The 16000-nt window shown below is 41.6% G+C and overlaps 2 protein-coding genes across 2 annotated transcripts in view; both read left to right on the forward strand.

Moving 5' to 3' along the window:
- LOC111946432 (NACHT, LRR and PYD domains-containing protein 12-like) overlaps positions 1-16000 on the forward strand; it is a 103135-nt gene that overhangs the window by 43504 nt on the left and 43631 nt on the right. The window lies entirely within an intron of this gene.
- On the forward strand, positions 81-8990 carry LOC144988738 (uncharacterized). Its single transcript, XM_078939634.1, has 5 exons — positions 81-672; positions 2024-2164; positions 2247-2351; positions 8421-8499; positions 8661-8990. Exons 2-5 carry the CDS (start codon positions 2076-2078, stop codon positions 8898-8900), a joined length of 513 nt encoding a protein of 170 aa, XP_078795760.1. The 5' UTR covers positions 81-672; positions 2024-2075; the 3' UTR covers positions 8901-8990.

The raw sequence follows: 16000 nt of genomic DNA on the forward strand, positions 1-16000 counted from the left end.
ACTGATAAACCAACTTTATCATCTGCTCCAGGGTCAGACTATGTCCTTCAGGTCCAAAGTCCACAGGAATCTGTTTTCTGACTGCATTCAGAACCGGTTTGAAACTGGAGCCGGTTGGACTTCAGGACACAAAGCGGTTCCAAAAACCTAGAGGAAGAAGTCAAAGAAAGAACAGCTGCATTTGTGTCAGAGGGGTGAGTTGATGGAACATCTGGGATGGAAAGAATGTGGATGTTTGCATTTCAAAGGCTTTCAGAAGAAGTTCTTGAATGTTAGGATCAGCTGGGAGCCTCTTTGTTGGAATCCTAAAGGATCCTGGCTGAGATCAGATCAGATTGATCCAACATTAGTTTGGAGTTCTGGATCATGAAGAGATTAAAGGATTTGAAGGAGTTGAAAGGAGGATCAATCATCTGAGCTTCTGCTTTTTCATCCCATTTCATCTGGTTGTGATTTTTCTTTTTTTGGTTATTTTTTCATCCTTCAACCAAACAAATAAACAAACTGAAGATCTACACCTCTGGAGGTGCAGATCATGAGATCATCTGCAAACAGATGGAGGCTTTTGGAATCTGCAAACACTGACCTCTGCAGGGCAGAATAGGAAGTGCAGCTTGATGTCTGAATGGAGGAAATGTTTGATCTTCATCAGATGAAATGAGAGGCTCTCATGTGAAGAAGAACATCTGAACAGCTTTGGTCATTTCCTGCTGCTTTTGCTCTGATGTTGCTTCAATTCTGCTTCAATAAGTTTATATTTCAACTCCTTTCATGGATTTTCTTAAGAGCAGCTCTAATGCAGGAGTGGTAAACCCTGGTCCTCAAGAGCAACAACCCTGTCTGTTTCCCAGTTCTCCATGGAATGTTTGATGCTGACTACCTAGATTGGGTTTCTTCAGCCAATCAGGATATAGAATTCCTAGAGTCAGCTAACCAGCAGCAAGTTGATCAGGGAGAACTGGAACCAGAGATGCACGATGCCCCGAGGACCTCTCTCTACCAGATGCGCTCAGCCTTTTTTACTCACCCTTTGAGGACGCTAACATCCCCCCCAGCACCAGACTCACCACCCCACCTGGCGAAGAGCCTTTTAGTGTGACACCCTTCAAGGAGGACCCTCTAGAGCAGGGCTCTACGGGACTACCCTGTCAGACTACAGGCAGGAGGTGGAACATCTGGAGGATTGGTGCAGAGAAAACAACCTCTGCATCAACATGAAGAAGACCAAAGAGATGATGGTGGACTTCTGGAAGGACAGACACCCCCTCCTCCCCTTCACATCAGAGGGGCCGTGGGCGTGCACATCTCCAATGATCTCACCTGGAGAACCAACAATTCCTGCCTGGTCAAGAAGGCACATCATCACCTCTATTTCCTGAGGAGGCTCAGGAGCTGGGATGGGGGTCTCAGTCCTGACCTCCTTCTACAGGTGTGTGGTGGAGAGCGTCCTGACCTCCTGCATCACTGTGTGGCACTGCAGCTGCTCTGTGGCAGAAAGAAAAGCTCTACAACGATTGACCAAAGCTGCACAGAGGACTGTGGGCTGCAGCCTGCAGACCACCACTGACAGGAAACAAGGAAACGAGCCTTCCCCATCCTGAAAGACCCACTCACACCCTCTGTTCTCCCTGCTCCCCTCAGGAAAGAAAGACCAGGACCACCAGACTGAGGAACAGTTTCTCACAGAAGCAGTTAGACTGCTGAACTCTGGGAGATCATGGTGGCCCTTGAAAAGCAGTGCTATGTGATTCTCTTCTGAGCTAAATTTCTGTGCAATAATCATAGGACTGTGCAATACTACATATATCATATTGATAAGTCTCTTACTTCCTGTCCTCATCACACTGAAAATGGCTGGCCCAGGACCAGAGACACATATTTCGATTCATACCTGTTGTGAATTGACAGTAAAGAATCCTGAGTGTTTGCTGCTGCAGCTCCATGTCTCCACCTGGTGGAGGAGAGCAGAAGTGCAGCAGCTGATGGCAGCTTCCTCTGATGATGAGGAGGGTTTCCTCTGCAGGTGAAGGAGGAAGGTGTGTGTGAGCTGATGTGGATCCAGTGAATCCAGCAACATGGATCAGTGGGAAGAACCACAGGAGGGAGCCCCTCCCTCTAAAAGAAGTAGAGATGGTAACCATGACAACCAGAGCAAAGTTCAGAGGTGAGATGAACATCTCCAACTGTCCATCATCTTCTCCATGTCAGAGCTCAGGACTCACACCAGCAACCTTCATTCTCCACAGGAACCAACCTGAACATGGATCTGGATCCAGCTGTGTGTCCTACAGGAGTGAAAGATCAAAGGGTTTACCTATGAACTTCAAAGACATCCATTCAGCAGTGGACCAGTGAGTGTTTGTCAGAGTTTTTGGAGGCTGGATTCTAGTTCAGATGATCAACAGTTTTCAGATGAAGGACTTGAGGTCTGGTTCAGTTCTGGATCTCTCTGATCAGACTCACTTGGAGCATCATGTGTGTGATGAGATCTTTTCAGTTGAGTCTTCTGAGAGTCTCTGAGAGACATCAGAGATGTTGGAGAAGAAAACATGTTGACTGCTGACTCTGACTGACAGCAGCTCCAGTCTGATTCCAACCAAATCAGGAGAAAAGTTCCAGTTTTCTCTGGATTTGGGAGATTTTCACGTTGAAAATGTCTGAGTTTGGTTTCATAGTGTGGCTGATTTCTCCAAGTCTGACAATTCTACTTGTTTCTCCTCCAGTCAGTCAGGATGGTCTTTTTCTAGAGAAGATTCAGATGAACGTATTCTCCTCAGTCCAGAAATGCTTAAAGAGTATTTTCTGTTTTTTTCTAAAAACTGACATCCTCTCTGTAGAAAAACATCATCCAGAAATGTAGCTGCTGTGCTCCAACAGCTAAACCATGTAGATCTTCATGAATTAGATCAGGTGTTAATATGCTTCAGACTAAATCTAACATTTCTGGAATCTATTTAGTTTTCTTTGGAAAAACTTCATTCTTATTATTAACTAAACAAAATTATAAAATGAGGACTTGTCGGAGTTCATTTTCCAGCATCCTCCACTTCTGAACCATGGATTTATTCATCTTGAATTCTCTGCAGCTGTTCGATTCCTCCACGTAGCTGATAGCTTGTAGTTTAAACAGTTTTAAACAGTGCGTTGAAAACTTTATGTTCAAACTTGTCTCCTTTTATTCCGTATTTCTTGTATTTATAAGAACTTCCACACGTTGCTTACTTGACAACTTGCTGTCAGAGTGCAATCAGAACCGTTACTCTAGCTCAGTGTTTTTCAACCAGTGTGCCGCGGCACACTAGTGTGCCGTGGGAGATGGTCAAGTGTGCCGTGAGAAATTGCCCTCATTAACTGATCTAAAAGCAATTACCATCTCCAAGAAATCAGCTCTTTGTTCATCCGAACAGGTCCTGATAAAACACTGAGGAGTTAAGAATATGAAATATCATAAAATTATTTTTTCTTTGTGTTTATATGATTCTATTAAAGATATTTTGATAAGAATAACGGGATACCGCGATTTAGCTGCAGCTATAAGTGTGTAAGGAAAAGTCCCGCCCCTTTAACTGTCTCCACCAATCATTCTTGACGGCTTAATCACATGTCATCAGTCTGACCAATCAGAAGTGGTTAAAGTATTCACTTCCTTGTTTTGATTTAGCGCAAAAAAGTCTCTCTGTTCTAACAAAAATACCAGCTAAAGCTCGTCTTTAGCGGTGCAGCTTTCCAGAGAATCTGGTATCAGACTGGAACAAGTGAACAAAACCATGAAGCTCAAAGACGCTGGTCTTTCTGCGGTCGGCGGATTACGGGCACTACATCTCCCATGATGCAGTAAAGTGACTGTCTTAGCGCACAATGAGTCTCTCTTCTTAACGTCTTAAAACAATGAACACACATCAAACAGTTTTTGAATCTTTTGACTTAATTTTTAATACATCTTTTAGAAAAAACAGCTGCAGCTTCCAGCGTTTTCTGCAACAATTATCACAAAAATGCATGTGAGATTGCAGAGCGGCTGTAGATCAATACAGACTGAGCTTTTTTTTTTTAATCTATTTTTTTGGATGCTGGTGTGCCGCGGGATTTTTGTCAAGGTTAAAGTGTGCCGTGGCTCAAAAAAGGTTGAAAAACACTGCTCTAGCTATTAGTTTGAGATTTTAAAATGGATTATAATATATTGAAATGTAACCACAATATTCTCACACATTCAAAGCCTTTATTCAATTTTGTCATGTATTTGTCTCTTTGCATTTTCAGGGTTGCCAAAACGATGTTCTTCATTATGCACATCGGGGAGGGGGAGGGGGGGGGAGGGGTGTGTGTGTGTGTCTTCTTTCACGTCCTCACTTCCCTCCTTACCGTTCTCATTTTCTCTCCTACTTCCTCTTGACTGAAGTCACTCAAAATAACTAGATGCACCGCACCACAGGGGGCTCTGTACATTTTGGAGAAAATTTACGACTTTTAAATGCGCCTTATGGTCGTATAAAAATCAATAAGATTTCTGAAGGTTAATTCAACCTTTAATCCTTTCACGCCTGACATTATTTCTAATTATATAAAATATTCTTCAGTGATTTTTCCATTCAAGGTGATGCTAAATGAACTGGAGTCCGGGATTTCTGGGTAATTCGTGAATTAGTGACATACGGAGTGAAAGGGTTAAATTATGAAAGTTTTATTGTAACTATTGATGACCTGCTAGTTACAGTGTCTTGTTAAAGAATTCACACCCTTGGATGTTTTTCTCCCTTTTGTTGCTTTCATAAATCACTTATGGTCAATAAAATTTGTCTTTCCTCAAAAAAATTTACTAGAAAAAAACCTTCAATTTTGGTGTGAAAACAGAATTCTACAAAGTAATGTCAATGAAAGAATAAATTAAATGAAATATAATTGTTTGCATAATTATTCACCTCCTTCCAGTCAGTATTTAGTAGATGCACCTTTGGCTGCCATCACAGCACTGAGTCTGTGTCGATACGTCTCAGTCATTCTTTTATATCTGCAGGAATTTTGCTCCATTCGTCTTTAGAAAACTGTTCAAGTTCTGTCAGGTTGCTAGGATACAGACATGAACAGCCCTTTTAGAATCCAGCCACAGATTCTCCGTGGGATTTAGGTCTGGGCTTTGACTCAGTCAATCCAGTCACCGGGAGACCAAAACCAACAGTATAAAATTATCTACGGGGACGGATAGAATTATGTTGGGGGCTGGATGTGGCCCATGGGCTTTGACTTGATTTGAAAATATAGGAGTCTTGATTAAGTGAATCAGTGAAAAAGGAACAACTTTCTAATAGTATTTAAAGTTGAACTTCAGATCATATTGAAGTTGAGCCGGCCCTGTCATGAAGAGTAAAAATTATAAGGATGTTTTTTTAAAAAAAAAGCACGTTTCTAGTCCATTCCTGTGGTGAGTTATGATTTTTTTAAAGAAATAACCAAAATGTGCAATTCCGCATCTAGAAAAATTGACAAAAAAACATTTTTTTAAAAAGTGAAATGCATTTAATTTGACATCTATTGGCCTCTGTGAATGAATGTGTAGTAATTAGTGATTAGGCTACTATGTTGGTTGAGGCATTTTTTCCAAATGAGTAAAAGAAAAAAAAGATGTTTATGCTTTTATGTTACTGGTTACTTGGGATCAGACGGGTTGAATGTGGCCCCCGAACCAAAATGAGTTTGACACCCCTGTATTAAGAGTTTTGTGGAAGAAGCTAATGAGGAATTGTGGATCCTCCTCTATCTAGTTTTCTTGGGGATGTCAGCAGGTGTGTGTATGTGAGTGTGTGTGTGTCTGAATTCATTTGAAGTGAGAGTTAGATATTAATTATTATTTATTTCACACTGAATATTTAGAAATCTTTTTTTTCCAAACCTTAACTGCAAAACGTTTTTTCTAACTAGACCTCATTAAATTTTAGTTGAAGACCAACCCCCCCCCCCCAGAGAGAGAATCAGCCCCCACCGCTGCAATGTCATCTGTACATTTAATAACACTGTTGTTCTGGTGTGTGGGTTTGCAGTTGTGGGTGTAGATCAGGGGTCTCAAACTCAGTTTACCATGGAGCCACAGCAGGCAGATGATGTGTCAGATAGTGATTGGTCTGGAAAAAGTTCGATAATACCATAGAAGAAGATTTTATGAAGTCTGTTTTAAACAAACATAGAACGAGATTATCTTCTAAACGCACTTTTATTATTGTTATGATTATTATTAAGTGAATGTTTGCCTATAGCTTTTTTTTAATATGTGCGCCCAGTGCTTTGTTATTGGCAGAACAGACCCGGAATAAGGGTTAGGATTAGGTTAATACATGCTAACAACATTTAGCCGTGGATGAACTTATACTGGAATAACATCATTAGGCATTATTTTGTCTGGAACTAACTGTTCACACTAGTTCAGATGACAGTTTTCACGGTTTCTCAGGACTGTTCATTCAAAAGCCGCCTCTGCTAGTGCACACACTTCTTTGCTTGGGGATACAAATCTCCCGGGAGACCCGGTTCTCCGGAGTCCAACAGCTAGCTCATGGAGAGCAGCTGAATGGCCTGCGTTCTGAACCCTTCTCCAGACTGCACACTATAACAAAGCACCTTCCCCGGCTGCAAACACGAAGCTACGAGACTCCAGCTGCTCTGATCAGAGACACGGTTCACTTGTGTAGCAGCAGGTTCATTCTAACAGCAACAGATCTTTTTACAAAGTGGGTTGTTGCAAAATCTCTCTATAAACACTACAAAGATGATGTCAGACACAACTTATGAGGGAAAAGACCTTTGGCCAAATGACCCCATAGTTTGAGACCCCTGGTGTAGATGAAAGGATTTAGGCAACAGCCAGTAGCTGTGTTTACATGTCTTTACTCTGCTCAAAGATTGGATTAGAATTGAACTGTGTGCATGTATGAAGTAATATGTGTGAAACTACATTGAGGAGAAAAGTTACAGCTTTGAGATTAAAAATTTTCTAAATTGCAATCAAAATGCTCAGTTTAAAAAACAAAACTTTGTCTTTTTCTTCAGCCAGTGAAACTAAATTGAGGGTAAAAGAGCCTATTTAGCTTCTGAGCCTCGGTAGCAGACATGTTTGATAAATATGGCGACTTGATTGGATAGAATCTAGACCAATCAGCATCAACCCTCTTGTCTAGGATTGGCGGTTTGGTGGAACAAACATCACCCTAAACTCTAAACTAGAGAGAAAGCCAGATGTGAAACAACGCATTTGAAAGAAATTGGGTCGCAAACTCAAAAATGTATCTTGAAAGCAAAAAAAAAAAAAATACTTTGAAAGCAAATATTTAATATTTTCATTTGCAACTTAGAAAGTTTTGTTTTTAAGACTGAACATTTTGATAGCAATTTAGGACATTTTTATCTCTAAACTGTGACTTTTGTTCTCAATATGGAGGCTACAATATCACTGCATATCGAAAGACCCTAAAAACTTTATCAGATCATTAAAAACGTTTTTCTTTTCTGTATTCTAAATACAAGAGTAACTTCAAAGTAACAAAGTAATGTGCATTTGACTCCATGTAAAAACGTGTTACTAGCATCAGCCTTTTTTTTTCTGGACATGATTGTTTTTGACGAATTCACGATTGTTTGCACGGTTTCATAGGATCGCTCAAAATGTCATTTCTGCATTCAAAAGCTGCCCCGGAGCTCAAACACCGTCCAGGCCCGCTCCTCTGTTCTCCTGAGAGAGAGTTCTCTGTAGTCAGGCAGCTGACTATGAGTTGAGTAGCCTTAAGTCCATAAGTGTCTCTAAAGGTTTGTTAGGGAGTTTGTTAGGGTGTTAAACTCTGAGCTACAGTCCACAAAGAGCATCCCTGTCAGCTCTCTTTTTGCTCTAGGTGGGACAGAGCATCATGGAGGGCTGTGGTCACAGAGTCCTCTGTGGATGTTCTGCCTCTTTAGGCAAACTGGTCAGAATCCAGACATGGAGGCAGCAGAGACATTAATGCAGCCTTTGACTCAAAGACAGTAGAGACACTTCAGTGACTCCATAGACATGGACAGAGAACGTGTTGATATGATCTAGTGGTTTGCTGTTCTACATCTGAACTGTGAAATGAGAATCAAATGATAATTGAAAATTTGAAAAATGAAATGAAAATTGGAATTTAGTCATTTTTATATATTTAGATTATATAAAATATAAACTGATAAGATTTATTAAAGAAGTCCCAAAGTAACTTTACGAATAAGAAATGTAACCACACAGGAACAAAATACTGTAAATTTTCCTATATGTGTTGTTCAATTGGACCATTTTACATTTGAGTGAATGGAAACTGACTTGTTTGTAGAACATTCTAGTTGTGACATGACTGTAGTTGTTTTGGGTTAAACCCACCAGTACAGACAGAATGGATCTGATTGTTGCTGATTCTCCACAGACTGGACCAGCAGAGCTCAGAGACTCCCAGTGGTCCGTCTGTCCAGCAGCATCAAACACAGCTGGACTCCATCTTTCTGGTCTGTACATGAACAACAACTACTTTCCCATCATTCTGTCCACAGTCGTCTCCATGCTGCACTTTGGACACCAGTGGACTGTCAGTGTGTCCAACATGGAGCTGATGTTTGGCTCCATGACTTCACTCTGATTGGCTCATTCATCTGGAATTCTGTTGCAGCTGCTGGAGGACAACATTGTCACTTTTGTCAAGAAAGAGCTGAAGAAGATCCAGAAGCTTCTGAGTCACAGGGAGGATGAGGAGGAGCTGGAGGATGAAGATGAAGAGCAGAGGAGCAGCAGAGAGTCACTGATGAAGATCACAGTGAACTTCCTGAAGAGAATGAAGCAGGAGGAGCTGGCTGATGGACTGCAGAGCAGTAAGAGGATTTCTCTGAAGGTTTCAGCTGCTGAGAAATGAAGATTTACTGATGTCTGAACACATGGAACCACAGGGATTCAAACCCTCATCATTCAGGGCTGCAGAGAGTTGATTTACTGTTTGTTGTCTTCATTCAGGTTTGACTGCTGCAGTTTGTCGACATGAAGTCCAATCTGGTCTGAAGAAGAAGTTCCAGTGTTTGTTTGAGGGGATGGCTAAAGCAGGAAGCCCAACCCTTCTGAATGAGATCTACACAGAGCTCTTCATCACAGAGGGAGGAAGAGGAGAGCTGAATGAAGAACATGAGGTCAGACAGATTGAAGCAGCATCCAGGAAAGCAGACAGAGCAGAAACAAGCATCAGACAAGAAGAGCTCTTCCAACTCCCAGCTGGAAGACCAGAACCAATCAGAACCGTGATGACTAAGGGAGTGGCTGGCATCGGGAAAACAGTCTTAACACAGAAGTTCACTCTGGACTGGGCTGAAGGCAAAGCCCACCAGAACCTCCACTTCACATTTCCATTCACTTTCAGAGAGCTGAATGTGCTGAAAAGGAAGAAGTTCAGCTTGGTGGAACTTGTTCATCACTTCTTCCCTGAAACCAAACAAGCAGGAATCTGCAGCTTTGAAGACTTCCAGGTCCTCTTCATCTTTGATGGTCTGGATGAGAGTCGACTTCCTCTGGACTTCCACAAGACTCGGATCCTGAATGACCCTAGAAAGTCCACCTCAGTGGCTGATCTGCTGACAAACCTCATCAGGGGGAACCTGCTTCCCTCTGCTCGCCTCTGGATAACCACACGACCTGCAGCAGCCAATCAGATTCCTCCAGGATATGTTGACATGGTGACAGAGGTCAGAGGGTTCAATGATCCACAGAAGGAGGAGTACTTCAGGAAGAGGTTAAGAAATAAAAAGCAGGCCAGCAGGATCATCTCTCACATCCAGAGATCCAGAAGCCTCCACATCATGTGCCACATCCCAGTCTTCTGCTGGATCACTGCTACAGTTCTGGAGGATCTGCTGAAGAGCAGAGGAAGAGGAGAGCTGCCCAAGAGCCTGACTGAGATGTACATCCACTTCCTGGTGGTTCAGGCCAAAGTCAAGAAGGTCAAGTATGATGGAGGAGCTGAAACAGATCCTCACTGGAGTCCAGAGAGCAGGAAGATGATGGAGTCTCTGGGAAAACTGGCTTTTGAGCAGCTGCAGAAAGGAAACCTGATCTTCTATGAATCCGACCTGACAGAGTGTGGCATCGATATCAGAGCAGCCTCAGTGTACTCAGGAGTGTTAACACAGGTCTTTAGAGAGGAGAGAGGCCTGTACCAGGACAAGGTCTTCTGCTTCATCCATCTGAGTGTTCAGGAGTTTCTGGCTGCTCTTCATGTCCACCTGACCTTCATCACCTCCAAACTCAACCTCATGGAGGAAGAACAACAGAAAAAGTCTTGGTTTTCCTTTTCTTTTCTTCAAAGCGGTCCAGTCCAGTTGTACCAGAGTGCTGTGAAGAAGGCCTTACAGAGTCCAAATGGACACCTGGACTTGTTCCTCCGCTTCCTCTTGGGTCTTTCACTGCAGACCAATCAGAGTCTCCTACGAGGTCTGCTGACTCAGACAGGAAGTAGCTCACAGACCAATCAGGAAACAGTCCAGTTCATCAAGGAGAAGATCAGTGAGGATCTGTCTACAGAGAGAAGCATCAACCTGTTCCACTGTCTGAATGAACTGAATGATGGTTCTCTAGTGGAGGAGATCCAACAGTTCCTGAGGTCAGGACGTCTCTCTAGACGTAAACTGTCTCCTGCTCAGTGGTCTGCTCTGGTCTTCATCTTACTGTCATCAGAAGAAGATCTGGAAGAGTTTGATCTGCAGAAATACTCTCCTTCAGAGGAGGCTCTACTGAGGCTGCTGCCAGTGATCAAAGCCTCCAACAAAGCTCTGTAAGAACTCTCAGGAAAATCACCTTCAGTCAACAAATGAAACATGAAAGATTCAATAACTGCTGTCTGTCTTTGTTTTCTTCAGACTGAAAGACTGTAATCTGTCAGAGAGAAGCTGTGCAGATCTGTCCTCAGTTCTCAGCTCTCAGTCCTCCAGACTCAGACATCTGGACCTGAGTTCCAACAACCTGCAGGATTCAGGAGTGAAGCTACTGTCAGCCGGACTGAAGAGTCCAGACTGTAAACTGGAGACTCTCAGGTCAGTTTCATTTAAATGTTGATTCTCTACAAGAAATTCTGTCTGTTTTTCTCTGATTTAGTAGAAAGTATCATATAGACGTCACTGAAAACGAAACAGCAGTAGGTAGAAAAAACATCAGTTCAATTCAAAACCCCAGCTGGGTGTAATCTGATTACCTTTTTTTCTTGGATGTTTTTCCAAACCAGACTGTCAAGGTGCTTTTATTGCTTGTAATATTAAATGTTTTTACTTTTTCCTTAGTTTGCTAATTATAGTTATTAACATTTTCCACAAATGAACAGCGTCATTTAAAAAAAAAAAACTTGTTCACATTAACATTTGTCAGAACAGAAAGAAAATCTGGGTTTAATCTGATCGTGTTTGGTTATTCTTCCACAAACTGAACTTATAACTTCATAAATATCAGTGGCTGCAACACCAAAAACATGACCAAAAACCCAGCCATGATGTCATGTAAGCAATAGCTTGCAGATCAGCTTTGAACTTTTCCCACTAACGCGGCACATTCATGTTCCATAAAGACACTCATTTCACCCTACCAGTCATCAGCAACAATTAAAAAATAAGAGGATTTTCATTTTACCACAGCAAACTTAGTTTCTTTTTTCCCCGTCTCAATCATTAGGGAGACCATGCGGCTGCAGGCGGGGAGGGGGGGGGGGGGGGGGAAATGAAGGCAAACGCTGAGCTGCAGCGAGACTGAACTAGTACAGGAAGTTGTCCTTAACATTTAATTTAGTTTTAATATTCCTCTCCCCCTTAGTATGATCTGTGTTGTTATATCTTTTATATTTATTTTAATGTTTTGTAATGTATGTAGCCTTTTTTTAATCAATAAGTATTTAAGATTATTTAAATTGATCACTCAACTACAAAAACCCTCAGGACACCGTTTCCCATAATGCATTGTTTTATAGTCATGCAGTCAATGCAGTCAGCGCAGTACTTAAATTTCCAGCTGCGTTCGCCATGCTCCCGCGCCATTCTCCTGATATTTTTGTGATGATTGACAGGTGATGTTGGAGCAAAAACATACGTCACACACCAGGGGGGTTTTCCAGGAAGCATGTTTAAACTAGCCTGACTTTAAGCCTGAACTCTGGCTGAAATCCGCCTGAACTTGCTTACTCTGGGTATGTCGGTTCCAAAAGACCGGATATGAGTTGGCGTAATTACGCTCGACTTGGTAAGCCTGGGTTAATGCACGTGCACAGCAGGTACATAAAGACATTCTCAATGGATCGCCGATTTCCGGAGTCACCATGGAAACGCGTGGAAAAAAAGAAAGCGCTATACTTTAGTGAGACGGAGTCTGAGATTAATGACGATGTATGACGATTATACGTCCATCAAAAAGTAATATGGCTGCATCATCAAAAGAAAGAGTTTCTGCTTGTAGTAGAAGAACAGACAAAGTAAACGCACAAGTTTCTGATCTTATTTCCATTTTCCTTGTGACGCATATATATATATATATAACTTATCCAATTTTGCCAACTTAAATGAAATACTTCTATTGGTAACAAATAATTGAGTAAAATTTAATCAACGTAATTTCTTTTGTCTATAAAACTCAATAATTGTTTATACAACTCAAATTTATGTATTTATCCAACTAAATGTCATATTACTCCAATTCAATTAATATTCTTTCCATCTTAATTAATTATATTTCTTGATCTTGATCTCTCATATGTCTAAGTATGAGCCGGCAGATATGCTCATTTTTATAACAATAAAAAAGACGGGGGAAAAAATGCTCATTCCGCACAACTTCATTAAAGAATTTTCCATCAATTTTATTACAGTACATTTCGGTAGGGGTGTTATATAAACTCATCATCCTCTCCTTCACTCTTACTCATGGTGCAGAGACATAAGCACAGTAAGACTAAATAACTCAGCAAAACATGGCACAACACAGTAAAACAGCTAAACAACTAAACACATTTGGTCAAAAACCCACACTTAAACCCAAATCCGTCCAGACAGGCAAAGGAAATGGTATCCCACAATCCTTTGCGGTGCCGATCTAACAGCAGCATCAAAGTTACACCTACTTAATTGAATTAATTTGAATGAAAGGAAACTAAATGTCTGATAACTACGTGTTATTTTTAAGGTGACCTAACATTATAATGATTTATCTTAACTGAAGCAAATAATTAAGTTAGGTCCAAGTAAAAAAGTTTATTTTTCCAACATCCATATGTGGTCTTATCACCCTCTCATGGTGGAAAAAGTATTATCTGAGCTTCTTCATCCACTAAATCATCTTCAAATGGACACGCCATGCTGCTTCACCTCTCTGTAAACAAACTAACCTTCAACTAAACCTGCCCCCGACCAGGTTATGTTCAGAGCATGAGTTGCTATGGCAACTTGACGTACCCTGAAACATACCTCCATTTCTGGAACCGAAAGCTGAGGTTATCAACTTCCTTAACCTCAAACTTAGCGTGGGAGCTAGCATAACCTGCTTTCTGGAATACCCCCCAGGTGATGTGAGCAGCGTTGCGTACGGTGGCCCAGAAGGGTCAAAACACAACACATTAACTTTACACACAACACATTAACTTTACACACAACACATTAACTTTACACACAACACATTAACTTAACACACAACACATTAACTCACAACACAACACATTAACTCACAACACAATAACTCACAACACAACACATTAACTCACAACACAACACAAAAACTCACAACACAACACATTAACTCACAACACAATAACTCACAACACAACACATTAACTCACAACACAACACATTAACTCACAAAGGAAGTAAAGCAGCAATGGAAGTGCTTTTATTCTGAAATTTCCACTGGGCTGAGTGGCTAACTGCCTAACAGAAAGTAACGTCACAGTGAGCTGTGGAGGGAGCATGATTGTCTACAAGAGAAGCTACACAATGTTAATGCACACTCCTCCGCGCTGCACTCACACCCCTCTCTGTCGCTGCACGTGCTCCGCTCCTCTCCGTTCTTCAGGCCCCTCCTCTCACACTCACTTGGTCCCCAACACCCCCCACCCACCCACACACCCTCCCAGTCCCTGCACGCGCTCCTCTCCTTTCTTCCGCTCCCTCTTCCTCTTCCTCTCACACACGCACGCGGTCCCCAACACTTGACACGACAAATGTGGAGAGATCGCACTGTCAGGCTTTCATGAACACAATTTCTAAGAGGCGGGGCGTTGCACTCCCCCAACAACAGGTTAGATGACAGAGCCCGGTCCATTAAGCTCTGCCGTTCACGGAGCTTCAGTAGAACTCCAAAAGCCACACGGCCTAACGTAGGCCGCTATTATATATTCATGAGTCGGAAAAAACCCGCTCAACCGACCTTAAAACCGCCCAAATTATGCATTTTTGACCGCAAATATACACCCAAAACCGCCCAATCTGGCAACGCTGCTGCTAGCTTCTCTTGTAGAATATCATGCTCCCTCCACAGCTCACTGTGACGTTACTTTCTGTTAGGCAGTTAGCCACTCAGCCCAGTGGAAATTTCAGAATAAAAGCACTTCCATTGCAGCTTTACTTCCGTTGTGAGTTAGTGTTGTGAGTTATTGTGTTGTGTTGTGAGTTAATGTGTTGTGTTGTGAATTAATGTGTTGTGTTGTGAGTTATTGTGTTGTGTTGTGAGTTAATGTGTTGTGTGTAAAGTTAATGTGTTGTGTGTAAAGTTAATGTGTTGTGTGTAAAGTTAATGTGTTGTGTTGTGACCCTTCTGGGCCACCGTAGTTGCGTCCACCTGGGTGATCTCAAAAACGCTTTTGTGCATCTTGTCTGCACTTATTTAGTATCGTAAACATGAATTTCCATCAGTTTTTGAGCCTTTCTTTGATCTCAGGAATGGATTGTTCTGATCTCCAATGAGCAGCCCGTTCTTTTATTAATAATGATAATAATAATAATTGATACTTTATTTATCCCACAATGGGGAAATTGTTCTCCGCATTTTGACCAATCCCATGGGGGGAGCGGTGAGCTGCAGACTAGCCGTGCTGGGGGAGCGACAGCTGGCTGGGGAGAGCGGGAATACATCCGCCAACCCTTCCGTTATTCGACAACCTGCTCTACCACCTGAGCTAAACTGCCGCCCACAGACATGTAATTATTATTTAATTTAATAATAAAATTTTAATTATATTATTAAATGTAATTATTTAACCACAGTTTGAATTCAGTATGAAAATATGGGAGTGGATGACCGGCTGCTCTACAATAACTTGTGGCCAGGGTTTCAATGTGCAAAAAGTCATAAGAAAGAAAATGGTTACTGAATTTTGTTTCTCCTTTACTGATTTGTGTTTTAAAGAGTAAACTTAATAAGAAGCAAACATGGCTGATAAAGCCCCCCTTAGGGTCTTATGTGTGCACATGGCTGCCTCCAGATGATCCATGTCTGTATTTAATCATAAGTCTGAAAATCTTCTTGTACTGCATGTTCTTGTATTTCTCATAGAACAGGTTCCTATTTGCTAGCTGCTGTTTTAATGTCTCTTTTGAGAGAGACAGCAACAGAAGCCCATGAAAGCAGAGAGCTTGGAAAATAAAATTCAGAACTCCCCCAAAAGTATCTTCTAGAGGAGGGGTTGGAAACCTGAACTTCTCAAAGAGCCATTTGGATCAGTTTTCCACAGAAATTAAGGCACAGGGAGCCGCAACACTAGGTGTGTTAGAAAAATTGTTTCGCCGATATATCACGATAGTTCATTTAGTACTTGTATTGATGGAAATTTAATTGTTTATGAGCGTGACGTTTCCTTTGGTCTTTTGTCCATTTTCCACAACCTTGAACAGGCTTTTCTGTCTGTCTAACACCCAGAGTTAAGATGAGTGAGATGATGGAAACAAATTCACTTTGATACAGACTCCTTTCTATTTATTTATTTCTTTAAATCCAGTAAACCCAAAA

Source organism: Oryzias latipes, chromosome 2 (genome assembly GCF_053564925.1).
Source record: "Oryzias latipes strain Hd-rR chromosome 2, Olatipes_Hd-rR_3.1".
In the NCBI taxonomy this organism is placed as follows: Eukaryota; Metazoa; Chordata; class Actinopteri; order Beloniformes; family Adrianichthyidae; genus Oryzias; species Oryzias latipes.